Genomic DNA, 26,180 nt, shown 5'->3' on the forward strand with positions numbered 1-26,180 from the left:
TCTTTGAATCTGCAATGCTATTATACGTTACCTCCACGGAGGTGCCTGCTAGAATTTGTAAGAAAATTTAAAAAACGTAAGCAAAGAAAGGTCTTGATTATGATTAGTAAAATACAATGCCGCAGATTTGAGTTCAAAAGAACATCTGAGTAAAAAATAGCAGCTCTTTAGAGATTCAAAATGGCAGATTCTATAAATCTTTGAACGGCTACCATTGTTGACTCGGTTGTCTTGCCCGTACATGTGCTTGTTTTACATTATAGGATTAACCTATGCTTACAAGATTTTATTCTCATTCCTAGAGGACTGTTCCCCTGAGGGGGTAGCGTATCACTGAATGATGTGTAAAATAATATTTCTCAGTAACATTATACCAAGTTTTGTAGCTCTATCTTGATTATTTTGTTGAAATATTTAACTACCCCATGGCATTTTTCCCACCCTGTATATGTTCCTTACTAATTCTTTTTTGCCCACCACATTTAATTCTCTGTGGATTTACTAAGTACTTGATTTAATCCCTTTAATATTCTATTGCTTAAGATTTGAAATAATAATTTTAATTTTTTCATTAATAGTTTTAATGATATAAACATATTTTTTCTGGTTAACACGTTCGCTACCGAGCGTCGCATATATCCGACGCTGCGATCATTACCACAAACCGAGGTATACAATTTAATCTTTCATATAGACTGGCTGTCACTTGGTTAACAGTACATGCAGATCGCAGGCGAAAACCTGTTTAACAGTGATCATTTACTTTGTAATACTCTGCAATCTTGTAAATAATATATTCTTGTTTTTTCTTTTTTTATAACCTTTGCTAATGTCGCATATTTGCAACACCCGGTCTACAGCGAAGACGATAGTGAAAATTATTATATTTTTCTTTAAATAGCCCAAACGCCGCATATATGCGACACTTCATTTTTGTTTATGTTAGGTGAATGTAAGTAAAAATAACAGATATTTCAATAACAGTTTATAATTGAACAAATATAAAAGCTACGCAGCATACATACAGCATAAATACATACAGTGATGCAGCAAAGTAAAGAACAGTTTTTCCAACTATCATATGACGTCACCAATGATCTTATCCACAGACCAAGCGACGCAGTTGTATGACAGACATCCCTGAAGACCACTGCAGAGAATTCAGTGCCTTCAAATAGACCGTTACAAAGATATAAGCTTTTTGATAACATTGGAACATGATGCAAATATGCGACGTCAGTCTATTTTAATGTGACTAGCCAATGGCAGTCTATGGGTAGAAACCAGGTATCGCAAATGTGCGTCGCTAGTCCATATGAATGAAAAATTTTGTACTATTGCAGTAGCGAACGTGTTAAAGTTTAAAATTTGATTTTAAATTCATTCTTCATGTTTATGTTTTTTATTTCTGCCTGTATCTTTTTCCATTTGTTACTGTTTTCACTTCTGCTATAGTTATTTCATTGTCAGGTTTTAGCAAATTTTTCTTTTATGTTATCGTCGTTTGTCTGCTTTGATTTTCATAAAACTATCATTAGGTACTTATATCCTTACTTGTTTTCAATGATTTTTTCTACAGATATTTAGTTATATTATTACCATAGTCTGTCTTCATGGTAATATCTAGGTTTTAAACCACTATAATACAAAAAATATGGATAATGATTGTTATTAGAGAGGTAAACATAAAAACTCCTAAAAATTCAAAATTGTACTTCATTTGGAATAATATGTAATTGGATAAGTTTATACAATCTGATTCAAGGGTTTTTGAGAGGTTTTAAGGTTGGTTCACGCAATCAGTCCAGTCACAGTTCCGTTACAGTCCAGTCAAAGTTCCGTTACAGTCCAGTCACACTTTAGTCTCAGTTACATTCATAATTCCTCAGTCAACTTTCCGTCAGTTGGTTTCAGTCATTCTTCCGTCTCTAATATTTACAGGGATGTTACAGTAAAAATTTTTAAAATTAAAACCCTATTATATATTCTATCTAATTTTCATTGTCCATCTTGTTGATTGTTATAAACAGCACTTAAAATATAAACACAATCATTTAAATAACAAAAACACTATTTTCTAATCTCAATCACGTCCGTCAGGTGTCCGAACAATCCAAAAATATCGTTGGAAAGAAATCTGAAATTGACTGACAGACGCCGACAGAGCGACTGACGGTCCTGTGCCCGATGATTGTAGATAACGGAATAGAAAATCCATTAAAGAATATTTTGGTTGACTGTGAGGTGACTGATATGTCTGAACTGTGACCTGCCGTAACTGATATGTGTAAATCGACCTTTATACAACATTGCAAATATTTTTAAAACTAATATTTTACCATTGACTTTAGCTTTAAATACAAACAATGTATTATGTAACATTATTGTAATATGGTTATGGTTATCGCAATATCAAAGTTGCTAAGCGCAGTTAATTGTCTTCCATTTTATTCTTTCATAGAAGACTAAGAGACAAAGTTTTCTTTCATAGGTAAACTAAAAGATGTAACATAAAAATCAAGGGCCGAGGTTTTGAGGATTTTTGTTTGAAAGCATGCTTAATGGATAAGAGTTCATCTTGGCCTCAGAAACTGAAAAACTTTACAATACACAAAACAATTTGAATACTTCACTGACAAAGACCGCATTGTCGACCAAAGAAAATTTGAGATAGGAAGACATATGTCTGAGAGTGAAACATTATATTTTTGTTTTGTGGATTATTTTCCATCAAAGGCTAACCTAACAAATGTAGAATAAACATATTGTGTTACTTTACTTCTTTTCTAGTGTTTCATAAAATTTCGCAAACTTCGTAATTTTGTAGGAATTTTTTCTTACCTTTAACAGGTTTTTAAATACATGTAAACATAGCCAACATTTTTGTTTTCTTCACAACAGCAAACCTGTGTTCTCTTTTCCTAATGTTACTTATTTCCATTAAAGTCCAAGTAGACATTTTCTTTAGGTAAAAACATATTTTTCTCAAATTTGACCAAGCATCTGGAAATTCACTTAATTTGCAGGTTTGCTGTAATCGGTTATCAGATCACTGCTTGCTGCTTCATACTGTGTTATAATATAATATCAAGTTATGTTAGAAAACATCAAGAAGTTCTAAGAAGGATTCATCAAACTGTAGTGACTATTTTCTGTTACAGAAAGCTGAGTGGATGACAACGACGTGCAATCATGCATTGTATGCAATTGTGGATGTGTTTACGCAATACTTTGACATTCTCGGGCCTCTGTTGTTGGCTGATCTGTATGTTCAGCTACACTGGTGTGTGCAACAAGGTGAGTTATAAATCTATTAGAAATATTCTTATATAAATAAAACATTCAGGATGATTGTAATAATTTATTAATTAGGGGTCTAAGGGCCAGACTTTTATTTTGGGTTGGGTCAACAATTTGGGCATTCAGATCTTGTGCCAAAATTTTGTTCCTTTGGAAAATATTGATTAAAAAAAGAATCAATCTACTACAATCGGTTAATACAAACCTGTGCATTACCTCCCGGAATTACGGTGCAATGGTGAAAATCTTCCATGGTGACACATTGAATCAATAAAATCTTTTATGATCTCAATAAAATTGTGAACATCTTCTGCGGTCAAGGAGATTTCATTACCGTCTCCCACAGTTGCGCCAAAACTGTCAATTTTGATCGTGCCGCTTTCTCTGAAAATAAAAGATGAAAAGCTGAAAGTTCAGCCGTTTGCACACTTTTAACATACTTGAACCAACCTGAACTTGGCGTGGAAATGATTTCCATCCAGGACTGATCCCACTGGCTCAACTGTTGGCCCAACCCAATTAAAAAATATCGAGGATCTGCAGACTCCTAATTACAATTGAATTATTGTAAATTATAGTTCATGATAAAAATTTTTAATATGGTGTAAAATATAGCCGTAAAAGGTGCCATAACTTAATAAATACTAGAGGTCATCCAGTGGTCAAAAACTCGACCAAAAATATGTATTATTATTATTATTATTATTTTATGGCCAGCATTGGACCACTTAAGTCAATATAATGGTTAGATTCTTTTTAAATTCTGTCTCTTCTTCTTGTCCGCCCAATACTTCTTCATTCTTTCCGACCGTTGTTTTCTTTCTTCTTCCGAAACCACTCTTCCTTGTCTCTGATTGTTTGCTCCTATTGGCAGGATGATATCTTTGTCTTTGAGTACTGCAAGCGCCTCTGACTTATTTTCCAAATCTTCTAATGATATTTTCAACCTTCTCATGTCCTCCTTAATCTCTGTAATCCACCTAAAGTCACTCTTGCTATTCCACAACCTGTAAATTATTTTCTTGCTTATTCTATTTTCCGGTGTCCTTAAAAGATGTCCAATGAATTAAATTCTTTTCTTTTTAATTATACTTGTCATTGGCTCTATTTCCTTATACAGTTTTATATAATACAAAAATATGTATAATATACAGACTTCTCTATTTTCACCCCACACTGTAAATAAAACATGTGATTTGAATTTCTTCCATTTGTTTGGATTTTCTGTTTATACAGTATTTCATTGTTATTTCGTGACCAGCATGGCAACCCATAAGGCCCATGTTAATTTTTTTTATTTAAAGTATTTTTTTTGTTTTTATTTTTTAGCTTATTTTAATTTATAAAAGGATTCTGCACATATACAGGATAATACCAGTCTAACAGTATGTGTAGATTTACCCTGTGATGCACACGAGCTGAGAAAAAAGGTCTTCAAGAAACATGCTTGCCTATTAATATAAATATTAATATATATAGATAGTATATGTACACCTTCAGAAATACCGCATAACAGAAATGAGATTATAGTGCTTTGCTATCAACTCAAAGATGTAAAAGGATGTAAAATTGTAAGAAACAGGTGATTGTCAAGTTTCATTTGTTACTTGTATAATTTTGCAGCCAACGAGCAGCTGGCCAGGTCAGGCACTAACTGTCTAGAGAACCTGGTGATCAGCAACGGACTCAAGTTTACAGACGACACGTGGGACAAGACATGTCAGTGCGTGTTGGACATGTTCAAGTGTACAATTCCTGCAGACCTGCTTACGTGGACGCACACTACTGAGGTATGTGAATAATTGAAACAGAATATAGGCTGTCTTTTTGGTTTGTTTTTAATGTTTTTGTCCTACAGCTGATTTTCAATAACACAAGATAGTTCATCACACTCGGTACTTTGTGTTGTGAATAGAAGATTCTATCAATTTTCCAGTTACATTGTTTAGCCTAATTTTACGGTTCTTACAGTGATTAGTAGTAATTTTCCAGCAGAATAAGTACATTGTACTATATTTAATTATCATTGTACTATATTTGAATATTTTCCAATACATTTGTTTATGATATATTTAAACTTAATAATTTAAATGCGTTTTAGTTGAGGTCATAATAAGGCGTCCTAAGTTAACTTTTCTTAGCTTAAAATCGGTTAAATGTAATGTTATTTTTTGTAATCTGACTCCCTCCAGGTCCTGTGATTGTCAAATTATCAAGTGTCATCGGTTGTTGTATTTATATGTTTTGTTTTCACAATATATTTTATAATGTAAGTACCTGGGGACCGAGCCATGGCTCGGTGTAGTTTATTTCTATTGTAAAAGCAATATAGGCCTAAAGTAAAGGAAACTCATGTTTTACTTACCTACAACTAGTTTCCTCTTTTATTATTTAAGTTTCAGTGGAATTTCAATTTATTATGATGGCAATTTTAACCTGGCAATCCACAACACATTTATTTATTTTACAGTCGATGATAGATCGATTGTTTATAATAGCCTATACCTTCTTGCACAAACATTGTTGACATTTTGTTTCAATTAAACAGCTGATTACTTTGGGGATTAAGTTTTGGTAGGACAGAGCCAATGTAATCAGTATTTGACAGGAACTATGTTCACCTATATAAGATAAAAATAGTAACAACTGATATTTTTCCCTTTGTAATTTGCTAGTATGGCTTGTTATAAACACGTGTTACAACTTACTAGTCTTTTGTTTACTTTTACCTTGTTATTTTATTCAACCAACATGGTTACAACATGGTCTGAGCATTTTAACATTGGTCAAGTGGATGTTATTCAAGCAATTTAAAAGGGTGTCTATTTTTACTGGCCATGAAATGTACGGGAATTGTCCTTAAATGCCAGACTATGTCCTTAAATTTTTAATGGGCCATAATTTTATTGATCGCTAGTTGGTTAGGAGCACATAAAAGGTTTATCAGATGTTTGTTTACATTTTCATAATTTATTACTAGAGTAATTATGCAATAAAATCCCATTAACAATCTCAAACCCATTAATTCGTTATCACGACAATCTAGTGTCAAGTCAAGTACTTCCAAGAACTGTTGACTCAGCTGCTAGCTCATAAAAGTTGTATCACTTTTATTCCTTTACAACTTCTTTTTTTATTACTAGGGTAATTATTATTAGATCCCAAACCTATTTTATCGTGAAAATAATAGCTTTATAATGGCTGTTAAATTTCACTTCTTACTTGTACTTTCGGCTTGAAGATTCAATTTGCCGCGGCCATTGCCTAATGCCATAAAACTGTTTATGGTTTCATATTAAACATGTAAATAATCTACAGTCTTATTTTGTAAGTTAACCCCTTTTTTATGGACATTTTATCTTTCAATTGACAAAACCACAAGCATTGTTGTTTGCATTAATGTTTTATCACTATGTAGGCCTGCTTGGTTTCAAATTATGTCATTGCATTTTCTGTATCTTTGTCTTATATTGTTGGCTATTCAGGTTTCAATGTTTTTTGTTTCCCATATATTTATTTATTGAGTTGTATTCTTTAAGCAATCAAAATCTTATGAACTAGAATGATGATAGTGACTTTGCTGCTATTATAACCTCATTGTTTGTTACTCAGTTTATATAGGTCCTCCTAAATAATTAGGTTTAGGCCTGGGTATTTTGATTCTTGAAAGAGCTGTAAAATATATTAAGAAAATGTAATTGAGCCTAAGATAAACAACTAATGATTGCTATGTGTCGATATTAACTTTGCAAATGAAAATACAATAATCTTACTCTGTGCTTATTGCTTATTAATAGCCGCTTACCATACCTTGATTTTGTACTAAGAATTGAGTAACAATATGCATTAAAAATTTTTTTCAAAAGTAATCAAGAACCTAACGTTGTGCCAGGGCGAATCATGCCAAATTAATCGGCCTGGATCGGATAAGCTATGTTATGAAGTTTACGTGACGGATGGAGATATTTGTCGCTATCGCAGGAGACAATGATTGCGTTTCTCTGTTACACTATAAAAGCTTTACCTAAAGTATAGGTAGGCTTATGTTTGTTTACTTTCAATAAATTTCTATTTTGTAATTTTTAACTCTTATCTATTATTATTTACTTTTCTCTCTGGTACAACTACAGTGAATAACAAGATTAATACAGTTTGACAAATCAGGAAAATTATTCGGTAGGCCTAATGACACCGACAAAGGTTATGGCAAAGTGTCCTTAAATGTACGGGAATTGTCCATGAATTTTTTATCCAGAATGTAGTAGACACCCTGTTCAAGTTTAATTTTTAAGTTTATATACAAACATTCAAGTTTGCTTTTGAAATATGAAATGAACATTTTGTATCCCAAAAAACACAAATCATGGCCCTGGTAGAAGAGGACTCGCTTGTCTGAAACTTTTTTACCTACACAAATATTTAAAATTAAATGTTGAATTTCCAAATAAAGATTTAATACCAGTAGCTGGATTAAACGGCTTAATTTAATGCAAAAACTGCATGTAATATGTTGATACTATCTATATTCCATTGTTTTCATTTTTAAATGCTTTACAATGTTTGATTTCAGATAGAGAATGTTCGGCCCGGTATTCTCAAAAGATCCAACAGCACATTTAGTGTTCACAGCAACAACAGCATCACATCAGATGATATTGCTCTTCAAAAGGTATGTCTCAAATTTCAAGGTTTTCATTCAACTGGTTTGCTTCTTGGAATCATTAATTAATTTGTACACGGGGTGTCTACATTTGTATTAGGAGGTCAGGTATTACCATAGACTAACCAACACAAGTAGACTTCTCATCCCATTGTAAATTTTGAAGCACGTTTTTCGTGTCTAGTTCATGTACGTGACACAAAGGCACTAGTGTCGACGAAACTTTGTTTCTATTATTTAGGGTTAATTTCTTGATTTGTGCTTTACTGTTTGGTTATTTAACTAGGGGACAAGTTATTGTTTATGATTAGATCGTATTATTTGGTTAAAGGAGGTTTTAAATGGCTGTAATAACGGGAAACAAATTGTAAACAAAACACGACCTCTACAGAAAACCGGACAGAACTAACAATAAAATTGGCTTCAGCTGTTCCATAAGGATGGGAAATCTCCTAAGGGAGTATGTTTTATCTATGGTATTATTTATTACATATCACGCACACAGCCTATACATTTGTTCTAGGCAAACTTTATATGTAATATAATTAAGGTTATTTAAGTTCCAAAAGTTTTGATTAGTTTGGTTGGAATCTCAAGATATATATATCACATGAAAAGATAACGATGTAGTCAGGGCTGCAGTAGACGATCACAACAATGTGATTCTGTCGTAAACAGTTTTGAGAATCAATTAGGCCTACCAGTCGTAGAATAGATTTCATATAGTGTAAATTATAGTGAGAATACTGAGAATAAATTTATCTACACCAGTAGATAGTGTATTGTATTTTATGGACATTGTTCATTGTCTCAAGACTAGGGATGGGCCGATTCCGATTCTCGATACCTCGATACCTTCGATACCAGTGGTATCGAAGAATTGCCGATACTCGATACTTCGCTTCATTGTACTGATACCGATTCTGAAAAGTGAGGTTAATTATAATGCTAAACTCAACTGACATTGAAGGTTGTAAAGAGTGGCAAATCATAGTTTATTTGGAATAATCTAAAGTCAGCTAACATAAATAGTTCCAAGTTCATTATCTCACATTCATAATAGTTTTATAATCCAAAATAGATTGCCTTTGCATTTCACGAGTAGCAATGACGGTATGGTATAACGAGCTGTGTTCAGTTGACATGACAACAGTGTCAATGTCAATTAACAGAACTCTAGTTGCCGCCATGTTGTCAGATCAAAGGCAATGTTGCCAGATGGTACAAGCATTTAATATATACATATAATACACATAAGGTGTATATAGTCAATGGTACTAGTTGTTTAACTCGCATTTTCTAACTCCAAATTGTGGCATAGCTTATAATTTTTTGTGAAAGTGTGGCATAGCTTATGACTGATTATAAGCAATGGAACAAATTCACGATTATAAGCTATGACATTATAAGATATGAGACTCCACGAACTGTTCAGATAATTCAGGGCTTCATGGTGACTATTGTAGAAAGCCATTTAGCGATGTATTTTTATCGTTATTGTATGTTGTTTCTCTCTGACTGAACTGAAACAGCTGTTTGCAAATGGCAAATGAATTGTTTAACCTATGTTTTGGTTTTGTTGTTTGTTTTCTGTGCGTGCATAGTGAGTTGTTCAAAATGGATTATGATTCCGTTCTAGTGATGTGACGAACTCCATGACTTTTTTATATGATTCTTTAAGTGATATTGATGATGACAATATTGAAGATGACTTTGAGTTTATAACTCAAGCAATATGGAACATTCATTGTAGGCCTAGATGTACGAATTATGAATTCTTATGAAAAACAAAAACTCTGTGAACATTTTAGGCCAACCTAAATTGGTGATTGTGCTCGATTTAATTTAATAAAATACGAGGTGTTAGCCCGTCCAACGTACGGGAATTCAGTAGTCAGTTTTAAAAAACCGTGTACAATTCAGATCGGCTAGTTTACACATATAACTTAAAGACAAAGTTTCTTGCTTTTTTAATGTGAAAAATCATCTTGTAAACAAATGTTGTGTGATCAAATATGTTTTTATTCCATCATAGGCCTATACGATATGCATTTTAAATCCGATAATTTTACAATAAAACAGCAATTCTGCAATTTTTACGATGCGAAAAGCGTTGAAGTGAGATTTGCAGCCGATTCGCACAGACGCACACTGATTATAAGTAGCCTACAGTAGAGAGAGTAATAGTCAATTGAGAAGTGTATAGACCTAGTCAACGATACCACCTTCCATACCATACCTGCCTCTCCCATAATTATTATCACCACAATACAAATACTATACACAATTTCCGGTAGGTCTGAATAGAAACGACCTAAAATAAAACTATAATATCCAATAAAATTCACAGTACACATAACATAACTTTGGTGTCCTAACATCAAAACTAATCGTCACACCTATCCTTTATATCAATTTCACTGCATTAATTGCTAAATAAATAAGCGTAAACAAAGAAAAGTAAAAACAATAACAGTTTGTTTTGAAACAGCTGTTTGGTTCAAACAACATTCATTTGAAAAAAAGAACTGGTCACATATAGCAGGAATATAAAAAGTAAACACGCTAGTAAATCTAATGACGTAATTGTCAATGTTTATTATCCATACCGTTATCAGTTCCATCCTTGATAATTACCCACCCTCATTGAATAAATGTATTTCCCATATTAGTTAATTTAAACTACAATATATTCATAGTTGAAATAAAAGTGATATTTTCACGTTTGGGGGCGCCAAGCGTAACCACAACTGAACACGATTTCATAAAAGGATGGTTTGTCTAATTGCAGTATCCTAAGTCAATGTTGACGTTGTGTTCAATCTATGTCATCCATCTGTTTATCTTTTTATAAAACCCGGCTGAGGTTGTGGTGGTAATTTAAAATCGTGATTCCTGATTATTCTTGATCTTCTTTTTATGACATCAATATTTCCGGGCCTAATCCAAACAAAGTTAAAGCAGACAAACAGTAATTGTAAACAAAAAGCTACCATGAAGAATTAAAACACGTAAACATTGTTATTTTTCTAATCTTTCCTTGAAAAGTGTAGCAGTAAAACCTAACCTAAACGGTAGTATGTGCTCCGGACTCTGGATCGACGAAGTTGTACTTGTGGTTAAAGAACTTTTTCGCAGGTACCAGATAACAGGAAAGTACCAAATAATTTGCATTTATCCTTTTTTATTAAGACTCGTGTACAGAGCCTCGATTTGTACTGTGGTTTAATTAATTTTGGTTAAAACTGTGGTTTAAACTGTGGTCTAATTATCTCTACTAATCTTACTTATTTCCTATAATCACTGACAAAATAAGAGTAAAAAATAACCTCATAGTTCCATAGTTTATATTTAACCAGCTGTTAGTTAAAACAAATTATATTGCTCTAAAACAAATCGAAGATTACAAAGATTGCTTTAAAAAATAATTTGAACATCCTAGTATTTTACTATGTATAATTTAATTAATCTGTCATCCTCTTACAGAAGAATTGAACGTTTCAATGATTAGCATTACACATAGTATAAATAAGTTAACCCTAAGTATGTCTTTACATTTTTATCCAAATGCTGAATTTGTGACACAAAAGCTGAATGTTTACAGCTGTTATGTTAAGCAAATTATTTTATGCCAAAAGCTAGTTTAGAATCTTAGCGTCGGCTGCTAGACTTTAAAAAAATTAAAACTTAATTTCTAAAAAACTGGGACCCTAAACTAAAATTATGGCTTCGACATTCCCTAGTTCTCAAAATTATCTTTCTTTCAACACAAAAATCATGAAAATCCGTCAAGTGGTTGATTCAGAATCGTGAAATAAAAAAACACTGTTTCGTTTTAATATTATAGATGTTAAAATTCATGTCTTCTTGAAATAGCCCTATCTTATTTTCCTTATTGGCTAACCTAATCTATGTAACCTTAATCAATACAATCAGTTAGGCCTATCTTATTGTATAAAGATTAAATAAAGTTATATCATAAGTTATATGTGTTATTAAATGAATTTTTAACAGGTATCGGTATCGAGTGCGGAATCGAGAATCGAAACCAAAGTTGTAGAATCGGAATCGGTATCGGAATCGACCAATTCAGGAATCGGCCCATCTCTACTCAAGACTTTATATTTTGGAGATGTTATATGATATTGATACATAATATGAAATACTTCTATACAACTACTAAAAATAAAAACACAAAAAATGTTGAAAGTGAAGTATATTAATATATAAATATGTTGATAGCCTAAGTCTAAATTAGCATTTTCTGCTGTAACTAATTGTTGATACATCCGCGGATCACTATACTGTAGTGGTCTCTTAGAAGCTCAAATTGGGTCAATCAAGTGTGAGTAAATTTGTTTCATGAGACTAAAAAGGTTGATTCACACATATCAGTTACGGCACGTCACAGGTCAGTCACATCAGTCATGTCACAGTCAACAAAAATATTCTTTAATGGGTTCTCCATTGTGCTATCTACACTCATCCGCCACAGGTCTGTCAGTTGCTCTGCCGGCGTCCATCAGTCGATTTCAGATTTCTTTCCACCGATATTTTTGGATTGTTCGGACGCCTGGCGGTTGTGTTTGAGGTTAGAAAATAGTGGTTTTGTTATTTAAATAATTGTGTTTATATTTTGAGTACTGTTTGTAACAATCAACAAGATTGACTATGAAAATTTAATTTGATAGAATATTGTGTTTTAATTTAAAATTCTTGACTGTAACATCTCCGTAAATATTAGTGATGGAAGACTAGCTGAAAAACTGTAACAGAACTATAACTAGACTGATATGTGTGAATCGACCTTAAAACACAGCATTTTATGCAAGAACAATGATGGAGAAGTCCTCAGATCAGTAAACTCTTGTTGACAGATGGGGTCAATGTTCACCGGACTGCTGATAAAGTGTGTGGTGCAGTTGGAGCTGATACAGACCATAGACAACATCATCTTCTACCCAGCCACATCCAGGAAAGAGGACCAGGAGAATCTGGCTTTGGCTCAGGTATAAACTCATATTGTGTCCAAAAAATGTGATTATTACATTTGACTATGGATAATATCAGGCATTCCTTTCCTATATTAAAGTTGTTGCCAGATTTGGAATAAAGATCAACTTAGTTGAGATAAACTTCCCACAGAGGGTGTTTCTGGATCCTCTTGTGTGGCTGTTTTTAATCAAGGTCCACTAAAGATCATAGCATCTTTCAAAGTATCAGATTTGCTTGTTGTTGTATAGGCTGACGTCCTAGACTGGGAGGACGCTAGCTTGTCAGAGCAACAGAGAGAAGAGCAAGGCATGTATGGCAACCTCAGCTCCACTCATCTGCTGCAACTAACAGACTGTCTCATGCAGAGTCATCGGTTTGCCAAGGAGTTCAACTCCAACCATGAACAACGAAACATACTGTGGAAAGCTGGTGAGTTTCATCTGATTTTGCAATTATATTATTGTAAGTAACAAGAAAGTTAAGATTAAACAATTTTGCTCTCAGGTTTCAGACCAAAATCCGGTGCTTTGGAAAGTAATACAGTATGCTATTGATTTGTTTTCAAATAATAATTAAAATCCTACGATCAGCTTACATGTTATTCTACATGATCTCCTTCATAGTGCGATGAAATTGTGAACAAACTTTGCGGTCACAACAAAATCAGAACATCTTCAATTGACATGTCAAAATCAAGAACGTCTCCGCAGTCATGACTTAATTGAGAACATCTTCTATGGCTTGGTGAAATTGTGAATACATTCCAAGGTTAAGGTGAAAGAAATCTAGAACATCTTTTGAGGCCATATCGAATTCATGAACGACTTCCGCGGTAGCGGCAAACTTGTGGACATCTTCTGCAGACTAGGTGAACGTCTTTTATGGTTACAGCGCAAAATCAAGAACATATTCTGCGGGCAAAGGGAAATCATGAACATCTTCCTAGGTCAATATGTAATGAGGTCTTCTGCGTAGAGTGTAAATCATCAATCAATTAGTCAAAATCCAATTGCAAAAATAAAAGCACGACCCTCCCTGAGTTTGACCCTAAATTCATCTCTGGCTTTAACGCTCTTGGGCCGACCCTGAAATATTGATTACTGGTGTGGAAGACCCCCAAAAAATAGGGTTACATTATTTTAGTTCTGAATTTCAAGATTAGATTTTGTTTAATTTAAAATACATTCCCTCTAACACTTAAACTGTGTAGGCAACAATAAAGCAAAACATAGGCTATCAGCTGATCGGCAATGAAGTAATGTATACAGGACTACCGGTACCAACTTGTGATCTTGTTTTGTCCTATTACAGTGTCTCATGGTTCTAATGATTTAGGTTGTTTTAAAAAACACCCTGTGTATAAAATTGTAACTGGTCAAAGGTTATACACGTGTCGTTTATCCAGGTTTTAAAGGTAGTGCCAAACCTAATCTGCTACAACAAGAAGTGCAGAGTCTCGCTTGTGTGCTGAGAGTTCTGTTCAAGATGGCCGGAGACGAGAACAGAAGAAACGCTTGGGCTGCAGTGCAAGGAAGACTCATTGCTGTGTGCAAAGAAGTGAGTGAGATTCATTATGTGGTATCAACATCTATGCATATTAGGGGTGTGCGGTACAGAAAATTTAAGGTCGGTACGGTTCGGTACGGTACAATATTTTGTACCTCGGTTCTCGGTACAAAATCGGTACGGTACGCGGCTACCCGTATTTTTGCGGTTTTCTGCTCAGAACTGTATTCAAACCATTATTTTTAACTTTAATACATTGACATAACTATGAAAATGGATAGTATCCTACATTCATGGTTTTCTAACAACAATTACTGTACCACACATTATTAAAACAATACCTTTTACTACTACGAGGATTGTGTCAAGAAAAATCACAGTTAAGATAAAGGCTTTACCTATTTTACTCTGAGATACTTTGAATAGCCATGATAAAAGTGGTTTTAAAAATAGGATAAGAGTTTTTAGGAACAAACATGTTTGAAACATTTATTGACAAGATAATTTCACACAACTGGTAAATTATTTCCAACCAACACAATGTCTAGTTGTTTTAAAAATTTTTAAAAACATATAGGCCTAAAAGCATTCAGTACGATGACAGTGTAGTTGCCAGCTGTTCACTAGAGGTTATGATGAAGTAATGGCAAAGAGCATATTTTTTTATCAGCTTCGAAACTAGTTATAAGATGGATACAACTCTTGAAAAGTAATTTTTCTGAAACTAAAATTTGGATTATCACAGAGTAAGATTATTGTCTTTTCATTTACAAAGTTAACATCCACAATATCAATCATATAAATCATTAGTTTATCTTAGGCTCAATCCAATTTTCTTAGTATATTTTAAAGCTCTTCCAAAGAATCAAAAGACCCAGGCCTAGACCTAATTATTTAGGGGGGCCTATATATAAATTGATTAGGTTACAATGAGGGTAGCAAAATCACTATCTAGTTCATAAGATTTAGATTGGATAAAGTACCTTCAACACAACACAAAAATACAGGAAACTAAAAAACATTTTAAGTCTTAAACAGCCACATCTAACAATATAAGACACGATACAGAACATGTACATAATGACATAATTTGAGACCGAGTAGGCTTGAATAACGAAAACAAAAATTATGCAAACAACAACAACTATGCTTGTGGTTGTCAATAGAAAGGTAAAATATCCATAACAAATATTTTAACTTATAAAATAAGATTGTAGATTAGTTACATGTTTAATATGTAGCCATAAACAGTTTTATGGCAGTAGGCAATGGCCAGCGGCAAATTGAATATCGATGAAAATACTGATTGAGTTAGAGATAACACTTAACAGTCATCATAAAACTATTATTTTTATGATAAAAAAGAATTGAAGAAAGTCGTAAAGAAATAAAAGTGATAAAACTCAGCAGTTCTTGGAAGTACTTGAATACAAAAATTATTGTCGTGATAAAATGTTAATGGATTTGGGACTGCTAATGGGGTTTTTATTGCATCATCACCCTAGTAATAAATTATGAAGATCGTAAACAAACATCTGATAAGACTTTTATGTGCTCGGAACCAACTGTTGTTGACTACGATAGTAAACTGAAAGTAATTTATTATTATAATAAGGCTGTACCGAACCGAATTTGTACCGTGTAAAATGCTGTACCGAACCGATGACGGTAATTAAGCTTGTACCGTACCGTACCGACTTTTTCGGTGCACCGCAGACCCCTAATGCATATTAAAGTCGAAGCAGTCACTCACTCTTACATCACTGATTCCCCTACTTCCCGGCTAACTAGAAGACTGAAATTCGGTAAACTCATTTTTCATGTTAAAAGTTGACTTAACGATTTTACCAAAGAGCTGTGCCCTAAAATACCTTTAAATTCCTATGTTCACTTATCAATCTATTATCCAAATTGTGATATTCTGGTTTATAAACTCAATTGTTGTGTGATTGGCTGCTATTATTTTAATTATTTCTGTTGGACGGTACAGCTTATTTTTGTAAATTATATTTTTACTATAGTTCTTCTTTAATGTGTTACACACTCTTTCAAATTAATTTAGTATTTATTTCTTTTTAAATATAGATTTTTTCCTACAGTTACCTAACAATGTACATGTTCTCTCACTGATTTGAGAAAGCAAAGTGGCCAATTCGCTCATCAGTGAGACAATGTTACTCCAGATTTGCAACGTGAAGGCACGAAATAGTGAGCGCGTAACATGCAGGCAACGTCGTATGCGCGCGAAATACGTTGGCAGCATACGTTGGCTGTAAATCAGCTGGTCAGCTGTTGTACTGTTGTATTTGTCACTTCACGTTAAATGTTATATTAAAAGTTCACTTCTGTGTAAAAATTGGTTATGTTTCTTCACCAATTTATTTGTTTTATGGTAACTGTAGGAAAATTATAATGTGCAACTCGAGTTCAAAGTACAATTGCCTCACTCGAGAAACCATTCCTCACTTGCCTACGGCTCGTGAGTAAGGATTTCCCTCGAGTGAGTCAATTGCTCACTTTTCTCACTAGTTGCACAAATAACTATTTACCTAATGGACCTTTGTACCTTTAACACCTTTTACCTCTGCTACTTTTTATCTCTAAACACTAAACAGCTCACTTCTTTTGTCTCCTCTTGGTTATTTATAACTGTTAATTCCTTGCCAAATATCAAAATTATTTTTTATCTCTTGATCTCTTCCATACTTCATCTACATTATTTCATGTCTTCTCATTTCTTTCAAGTGTTAGACTCTAATCCCAGCTCTGATTTGTTAATGTTATGTAGAGTTGTTTAAATTTAATTTAATGTTATCTAACTTTCCTTTTAACTGCCCTAGCTCTTTAAATCAATTATTGCATGATCAAATAAAACTAAATTATTTAATGCAATGTGTTTGACAATCATTGACATTGTCTTGTAGGTTGACTCTGACCATCGTTGATAATTATACTTATAGTAAACAAAATGAAATGACAGAATTGACAGTGTTCCATTGGTTGTCCAGGCTCTGGAGTATTTCCTAGGACTACAATCAGAGGCTCACAGAGAAGCTTGGACTTGCATCTTGCTGCTCATCCTCACCAGGATAATGAAAATGTCTGACGACAGAGTGAGTAAAGACCACCAAGTCCATCACAAAATAAATATATAAAAAATTTTATTCAGTATTCAGTAAGTAAATATTATTGATCAGATCAAAACATCACATTTGACAAAAATAAAGTGGAGCTAATTGGTTCATATTATTCTGAAACAAATCGTGCAAAGAAAAATAGATAGTTTCTACAGTTGATCATAATTCATAGTTTGATCAAAAACTACATCTCCTATACTGTAAACCTAATTAATTAATTTTTAAAACCTATTTGATGATTAAACGTAGTTTTTACCCTTTTCCTTGAATTTGGATGAGGTGGTTACTTACCTCTACTAAGTTAAATTTAACCCTATTAGTATTGTCTAAAAAAAAGTCTGATAAAATCATGAGATATTTTATGGTGAGAGACCAAATCGCATTTAAATTAAAAATTTATGATTCTACCAAATTGTTTCATTAGTTTTACCGTCACTCTTCCACCCCCTATTTTTGCTAAAGAACCCTATTACAAGGAAGTTTACTGAAAAATTCAATTTTAAATATATTTAAAAGTCAATTTGCATTTCTTTTCTTCTAGCTACCAAATTTTCAATCACAAATGCAGTAGATCTAGGCCTGTTTAAGTTTTGACCTCACAATTACGGGCTCCAATAACCACAAATGTTCGTAACAAGTTGAAATTCTGAAGTTTGTTTTTGTTCAACTTTTTCTGGACTTTTATTTGTTAAAGGTATTGTAACAGTTGAATTAAACTTGAACACTTTTTTTAACTTCTTGTTTAACAACACACTGTTGTGTGAACTGACGTGTTTCTTTGTTTCAGTTTGCCGCTCACGCATCCAGCTACTACGCCCTGTTGTGTGAACTGATGTGTTTCGACCTAAAGCCAGAACTGCGCTCGGTCCTGCGTAGGTTCTACCTGAGGATCGGACCTGTCTTTAACATCACCTGAGAACAGGTTGGTTACTTTGCTGGGTAAATTCTCTAATTAATTTCTCCTGTGGTTGAACTGTGGGAAAATTTTTTTTTTAGGCAATTCAATTAAGAGCTCTTTGTTTAAAGTTCATGGCAAGTTTATAATATTTTAGGGATCATTGCAAACATTTCCAATCCCCATTAGGAAAAAAAGGTTTTCACAACATTCAGGAATCTGATTCCGTCCTCAGGTGTGCAAGTAGGAGAATCACAATATTAGTATGTTTCTTTTTGTTTAGTTATAAAATTGTAACTACAGTAGACCCCCTTTTAACCGACCCTAATGTGACCGGACCTAGGTCGTATAACTCAAAAGGTCGGTTAAAACGGGCAATCCCTAAAATGAAAATCATAACATAATGAAGTGCTATTCATTTGGAATTATATAATCATTATTTTGAAGTCATACTTGCATTATTTATAAAATAAACTACTCTTATCTCCTTTTTTGTATTGATAGAAAAGTCCCAAATAAACACACAACACGGTTAAGCCAAATAGGCCTACTTTCAGTGGAATATATTATAGTAATAAGCAAGAGTCAATAAAAATTCCTATTTTAATAACTTTAGTACTGTAATGTATTAATTGATGCTTTCCAAATCCATACAGTACAGAACCTTTTGCCGAAATTAAAGATACAAGCAACCATTTTGTTACAAGACAGGATGTTTATTTATAGCCTCTCACTGGAGGCTCGAGGCACAAAAACTATCTTGACCTTTGAGTTAACCCCCCTTCCCTGCCCTCCCTACAAGTTGTGTTGTTTGTTTACTCCAGCGATAAGACAATCAGTTCTCAAAATCGTAACGCACTTTACAATGTTATAAATTTTCTGCAAAGATAACAAACTGACAATATTCTGGATTTTGTGTGATCAATACAAAATAACTTATTCTTAGTCATATCCTGTGGAGATAAGCGTATGGTTCAGTTCTCATCGCCCAGGGTGGGAGCGGAAATGCCGAGATTCCTAAAAAGCGGCGGTTAAACCGAACTGCTCTCAAAGGAAGGACGGTTAAAACAAACTGTATTATTTTACGATCGAAGGCGGATAATCCGATTATCAGTTAATACGAGGTCGGTTAAGAGGGGGTCTACTGTATATTGACTCAGCTGTAAGTTTACCTGTTACATGACATTGTCAGTAATCTGTAAAGATTGAAAAACAATAAGAAATATGTGTGTGCAAACGTGTCCGTTGTGTTTTGCCTACCATATATTTTTACTAATTGTTGTTTACTGTCAGGATTTTTTTACTAGTATGCTAGTATTCAGTCCCTGTATGGTTGTTGATATTCCAGCATTGTCTGAGTTTATGTAATGATCTTTCATGTTTTAGGTACTTTCTCAGATTCCAAACCCCAAAACGTTTTACTAACAATTGTGATGGACTTTTATCACTTCCCAATAATATCTCAAGTTCCAATCACGTGCATTAATAATGATTGTGGTAACGATTGTTTCTTTAACAAAATTCGTCAGTTTGATCAAATGTATTGGTACTTCCTGCTAATTTTTCTTGTATGACTACTAGTGTTGTGTTTTGTGTGTACAGGTTGGCGCGCGCACATGTGTCAAGACACCGCGGCCGCGCCCAAAAAGTGTTTCGTTCCACTCGAGTTCCTGAGATAGTAGCGAGCCATCCTAGTCAGTAGTTTGTAACCGTCTCCGTTAGAACTTTATTTTTGTAGTCTAAACTGTGTTATTCAGGATAGATGAAAATTTATCTTCCTCTCTAAGTGAAGTAAATACTTGTATTTTATATAGCACTTTAAAGTGTTTTAAGTGTATAGTATTTTTCACCTGGAAATGATGAAATGCGAGCATAATGGTAAACTGTAAAGCCAACTATGTTGTTAAGGTTGTAAAGTAGTCTTACGTGAATTGCTAAGTCACTTAAATTGTACCTAGAATAATAATCTATTAGTAGAGAATTTTACTAATTTAAATTCTGTGTAATATAAACTTTATAAGTATTTAAACTATGCATGTATTTTAAAATATGTATATTTATAAATTAAAATTGTTATCATATGTTAAACTATATGGTAATTTATTTTTTTTACTTTAAACTCGTATTATAAAAATCTGTTATAAACTTATGAATTTAAAAAACAACACAGTTTTAGGTATACAAAGATTTTATAACATTTTGACGTTTCTTGTCTATTATCATGACTGCTAGGGATAAGACTATTAAATATACATCAGGGTTAGTTATTTTCCACTAGAAGCTTAGGTTGGTAGAATGGACTGCTTATAGGTAGCACCGACTGCTTTAAATGTACTTAAGTTAGGTTTATTCGTGCAATCGAAAGGGACTGTCAATTATAAAAGAAGAGATTAATTTTAGTATAGTATAAGAAGTTATTGTTTTATCATAATATCTTTGTTGGTAGAACTTATGAGATTATTTTATTGCAAATTATTGTACACATGTTTATATTATTTTGTATATCTTCCTGTTCTTTACTTTTTTCCTATAAACATGAACGATTTATTGTAAGGTTGTTATTGAAAATCAAACAAATGATCTTGGTGAAATTTAATTTATTGTTATATCTATTAATTGTTATTTAATTTCAATACTGTTATTGTTTTCAAAAATGTTTTCTTATTATATGTCTTTTTAACTAACTGATTCATCATGCAATGATGTATTGTCCACAAGTTTAACATTTGATACAACAAGAGGAAACATGGAGAAGTGGAGTCCAATTAGATGGCAATAAAATGTTATATCTATGAAGTTAAATATACCGGTAAAGAATAATGAACCTGTATTTAGCTTATAACTTTGGGTTTCTTTTATTACCTTCCTGAAAATATACCTTTGAATACATAATAAATCAATTAAACTCATAGGCTATACTTCTTTTAGCGAATTTCCCTATAGGGAAGTAGCTATTACCGTAGGTCTCATGGTAAGACTTAGGCCCGGGACCGATTTACTTTTTCATTTTGATGTCCCCAGAGGCCAAAAACACCATTCGTTCAAATTTTTACATATGTATATATATATAGATATATATATATATATATATAGATTTATATATATATGTGTCCGTGAACACGATAACTTGAGTAATTTTTATCCGATTTTGATGAAATTTGGTTTGAAGGTGTAAGGCGGGATAAACTTGAATGAGTTCGCGATCCAGCATGATCGGACCATGGGAACAGGGTTTTATGGGGGGTTTTATGGGGTAAAAATTGGTTTTTCTCACTTTTGACCCTCAAAACACAAAATTTCCCGATTTTTCTCTAAACCTTCTTAAAGAGCTTAAAAAAACAAACAATTCAGTATATCAAAGTGTTTTTGTACGGTTATTGGTTACGGAGAAAACTAAAAAAATTGTAAATTTAAAATTCCCATGTTATTCTTATGGAGAATATTTTAAAATGTTGTAGTTTGCTTGTTTATGGATATCTTTTTATCAAACTTGGCAAATGTATTCATTTTCTACTAAGCAATAATTATTTTACTTAAAATACACACTTTATTAGTTTCCTTGTAGCAGCAAACCTAGGTACTCGTTAAACCTAATGTTATTTAAATAGATCGATTGAAAATCAATTCAGCCAAATGGAAATTCGCTTAGACGGCAGGTTTGCTGCGGCGGGGGTATTTAATTTAATAATGTGAATTATTTATCTCATGGTAATTTTCTTTCCATAATACTGTGTTACCACATTTTCCATTTGTAAATCATATGAATTTTTCTACTAAGTATCATTATATTGTAAGATATATGTGAATAGATGTATGTATGTTATGTATCTATTTAAGTTTCTTTACCAAAAAATCCTGGTAAATTTTTCTCAAACATTATTAGTAATGTTAGTAACAATTAACAAAGTTAGTAACATTTTGAAAAAAGATTAAGAAATTAACTTAACAGTTAGACAAATTGAGGTAAAAATGAAAAAAAGTTGTATCTAACCTAAAAACGGTATCAGTACAGTAACTATTTCATTAAAACATGTGAAAAATACTCATTTAATAATTTTGTTCAATTAAATTATAAAAATCACATCTTTATGATCAACACATGTGGTTGTAATTTCATACTGTTGTTATTTATTATCAGTGGAATGGTATCTTTATACTTTTTTGTTGTTTATTTGAAAGCTCTTGTTATTGGAACAAACAACTGTTATTGTTTATCTACTCTCAATCATGTATATAAGCACTGTATATACCACATGAAGTGCCATTACACATTTGTACTGTCCAATCTTAATGTATCTACCATTTTAAGACACCAAAAGTATTGTGTTATTAAATAAATTGTTTATTAGTATTAATATGTTAAGATTAATCAATTACCTTTGTTATTCCTTTCTTACTGGTTTTTAACTAACTCGTAATTTTTGAATTTTAAAAGTTTTTTGTCCGATTTTTTAAAGTTTGTATTTAACAATAGACAATTTACGCAGCAACTTTTATTGTATAATTTTTTTTGATTTTTTCAGGAGACCATTCAAACCCTGGTTTTGTTACTATCTAATGTCCATCTTTTGTTAGATAGCCTCATTAATTTGTATCCAAATGACAAATGGCATCTTGATCTAGAATTGAGCAATCCGTAAGACTCCCATGAGGTGGTGTGCAGGTGGGTAGAGTCTCTACTTAAGAGGAGGAAGGTAAGACTCTCTTCTCACAATGAGGTTCTGGAGGCCAGGACCACACGAGGGTGTCCACAGGGGGGTGTACTCTCTCCTCTTCTCTGGAACCTTGTTGTGGACGACTTAATTAGATCTCTCAGTGATAGTGGTGTATTCGTTCAAGGATACGCGGACGACATTGTGATACTAGTTATGGGTAAATTCAATAACACGGTCTCCGACCTCATGAACACAGCCTTGAGGTCAGTTGGACAATGGTGCACAGAGGTGGGCCTTTCTATCAACCCCTCCAAAGGGGCGGTTATCCCCTTCACGAGGAGGCGCGATCTAAATGGCATAGGACCTCTGAGACTACAAGACACAGTGCTTGAGATGCAGAATCAGGTAAAGTACCTGGGGGTGGTATTGGACCGAAAGCTGCAATGGGGGCCACAACTCCAAAAGGTCATTGATCGAGGTAAGTGGTCACTCATGGCCTGCAGACGGATGGTGGGAGGAACCTGGGGGCTCAAGCCGGTGCTCATGCACTGGCTATTTGTCTCCGTGGTAAGGCCCGCCATGACATACGGCTCACTCGTGTGGTGGCCCAAGATGGACTCAGTGTCGGTGGTGAGAGATCTGGCTGCCGTCCAAAGACTCGCCTGTCTCATCATCACGGGCGCAATGAGCAGCTGTCCGGGAGCCTCACTGGACTGCCTTCTCAACCTCACTCCGATTGACCTGCATGTCAAGGTCACTGCGAGGAGGACTGCCTACAGACTCCAGTGTGAAAACCTTTGGTTGGATGTTGGAGGATCCCGAGGTCACTCTCGGATCACTCAGCAGGTAAGAGGGGAGGTAATGGACATGCCCTCGGATCACATGCCGACTCGATTCTTCTTCGCCAGACCATTCACTGTCCTCCTTCCGTCCAGGGATGAGTGGATGTCCGGTGGGAATCCTCTTCCACAAGGCGACCTTGAATGGTATACTGATGGTTCAAAGGTAAGAAGTGGGACTGGGGCTGGAATTCATGGAGTGCAGAACAGGGTGGACATTTGTCTTCCTATGGGCACTCACCCAACTGTGTTCCAGGCCGAAATGACTGCGATTATGGTATGTGCTAGGGAAAACCTGAGGCTAGGCTTCAGGGACATCAACATTTCCATTTTTACAGACAGCCAGGCTGCGCTCAAAGCGCTTGACTCCTATGAATTCAATTCTAAGGTGGTCTGGGACTGCCTTTCTGCGGTATGTGACCTGGGCAGGCGCAACAAGGTAACGCTCTGTTGGGTTCCTGGGCACTCAGGGATAGAAGGGAATGAGGTGGCTGACAGGCTAGCAAATGTCACGTCAGCCTCAGACTTCGTGGGACCACAGCCTTTCTGTGGAATCTCTCGTGGGCATGCATGTCACTCAGTCATGGCATGGGCTCAGGAGGAACACAGGAAAAGATGGGTTAGGCTTCAGCACCATAGGGTAAGTAAGCTCACCCTCTTCTCCCCTTCCCAGACGGTCGCCTCCAATGCCCTACGCTTGGACAGGAGGCGACTCAGACAGATCACAGGAATGGTCACTGGACATGGCTTTCTGAAATTACACCTGCATCGCTTGAGGATCCACAATGTTGACACTGCGTGTAGGAAATGTGGGCAATCAGAGGAGACTGCTGATCACCTACTCTACGACTGCACAGCTCTGAATGAGGTAAGGGACAGTACTCTTGGTGCAATGACAAGGGGCAGACACCTTCCTCAGGAGGAGCTCATTGACAGGATGCTGGAGTTCATTAAGCAACTCAGGTTTGACGGACTCTGAAGTACCATGTGGGGAGCGCAAAAAGCCCATCAGTGGCTGACGTGCAACAGGACAAGGTCCCTACAGAATCAATCAATTAATCAATCCGTAAGACTCTTTAGAAAGACTACTTAGACTTACTTGTTCGAAAACCTTTGTTGCTCAGTGAAGTATATGAAATTGTTTTAGACTTCCATTATCATGTACGACTTTACTTTGATTAAGCCTTTGCCCTGTTGTGTTAAAACAGCTCACTTGATGATTTAACTTGATTCGACTCAGCTTTGGATTGAACCGTATCCTTAAATTTTGGATATAGGCTTTATACATATGTGTGTGTGTATGTGTCTGTGTCTGTGGAAGCGACAACTTGAGTAATTTTGGTCCGATTCTGCTAAATTTGGCATGGACGTGTCAGGCTTAATACACTTGAACTCATTCTAACCATCAAAATCAGACCATGGGAACGGGGTGAAAATGGGGTTTTCCCATTTTTGACCCTCAAAACAAAAAAAAACTACTTTGCAGTTTAATTGAAAAATATTTCGTACAGTTCAAAATACAAATAATTAAGTATATTCAAGCGCTGTGCTAAATAGTTATGGATAAAAGTGAAAAAAAAACTGAAAATAAAAAACTCCTACGTTATTTTTATGGAGAGTATAAACTGTTGTAGTTTGCTTCTTAACAGACACATTTTGATCAAATTTGGTATTTTTTTTTCATTTTATACTAATCTATTGACATTTTTACTAAAGCACACTAGACTTTATTACCTCCCCTGTACCACCAAACCTAATTTGATTTAAAACAGAAATAAATATGACATTTTTAGAGAAATATTTGAGCGAAAATGAAACTATCCAAATGGCAATTCGCTTAGTCTGAAGGTTTTGCTGCAGCCGAGGAATTATCTATATTATTAATTCTGTAAGAGATTTTTTTAAATCAAAATTGTGAAAGTTTGACAGCTCGCAAGATGATGAAAGAGAGCTCAAATTAAAGAACTTGGTCCCAGGGGGTCGGGAAAAATACCAGATTATGTCCAAATCTACCAGAAAATGAGAAATAACATAAAGTATTTTCCATTTAAAATGCATTGGGATTGAAAAACGTCAGCTTTGTTTACATTAAACATGTATTGTAAGTGCATGAAGTTTGTTTACTAATCTACAGTCCCACGAAAGTCTGCAGTTGAGGGAGGAGCCTGTTTACCACGTGACTTTGAAGGAGGC

General features: G+C 34.2%; 2 protein-coding genes across 3 annotated transcripts in view; both read left to right on the top strand.

Annotated features, from left to right (window-relative positions):
* The window catches only part of LOC129002443 (brefeldin A-inhibited guanine nucleotide-exchange protein 1-like), a 53,323-nt gene extending 32,006 nt beyond the window's left edge, over positions 1 to 21,317 (top strand). For both annotated transcript variants that reach the window (XM_054430244.1, XM_054430245.1), the window contains 9 exons: positions 3,162 to 3,297; positions 4,924 to 5,090; positions 7,871 to 7,969; positions 12,838 to 12,969; positions 13,204 to 13,384; positions 14,361 to 14,512; positions 17,470 to 17,574; positions 18,386 to 18,520; positions 20,096 to 21,317. In XM_054430244.1, the coding sequence (XP_054286219.1) occupies positions 3,162 to 3,297; positions 4,924 to 5,090; positions 7,871 to 7,969; positions 12,838 to 12,969; positions 13,204 to 13,384; positions 14,361 to 14,512; positions 17,470 to 17,574; positions 18,386 to 18,514 (1,101 nt within the window). In that variant the 3' untranslated portion in view covers positions 18,515 to 18,520; positions 20,096 to 21,317. The remainder of the gene's footprint in view (positions 1 to 3,161; positions 3,298 to 4,923; positions 5,091 to 7,870; positions 7,970 to 12,837; positions 12,970 to 13,203; positions 13,385 to 14,360; positions 14,513 to 17,469; positions 17,575 to 18,385; positions 18,521 to 20,095) is intronic.
* LOC129003751 (uncharacterized) lies at positions 20,715 to 24,966 on the top strand. Its single transcript, XM_054432047.1, has 2 exons — positions 20,715 to 20,752; positions 23,157 to 24,966. Exons 1-2 carry the CDS (start codon positions 20,715 to 20,717, stop codon positions 24,964 to 24,966), a joined length of 1,848 nt encoding a protein of 615 aa, XP_054288022.1.
* Positions 24,967 to 26,180: the final 1,214 nt, after the last annotated feature.

Source organism: Macrosteles quadrilineatus, unplaced genomic scaffold, assembly GCF_028750875.1.
Source record: "Macrosteles quadrilineatus isolate MER2022 unplaced genomic scaffold, UCM_ALF_1.0 Scaffold_9__3_contigs__length_116548681, whole genome shotgun sequence".
NCBI lineage: Eukaryota > Metazoa > Arthropoda > Insecta > Hemiptera > Cicadellidae > Macrosteles > Macrosteles quadrilineatus.

Excerpts from the sequence above, each read along its gene's own strand:
- LOC129003751 (XM_054432047.1), top strand. The coding sequence starts at position 20,715 with ATGACTGCTAGGGATAAGACTATTAAATATACATCAGG. Across the intron at positions 20,753-23,156 it reads ACTATTAAATATACATCAGG|GTGGGTAGAGTCTCTACTTA; the intron begins GTTAGTTATTTT and ends GGTGGTGTGCAG.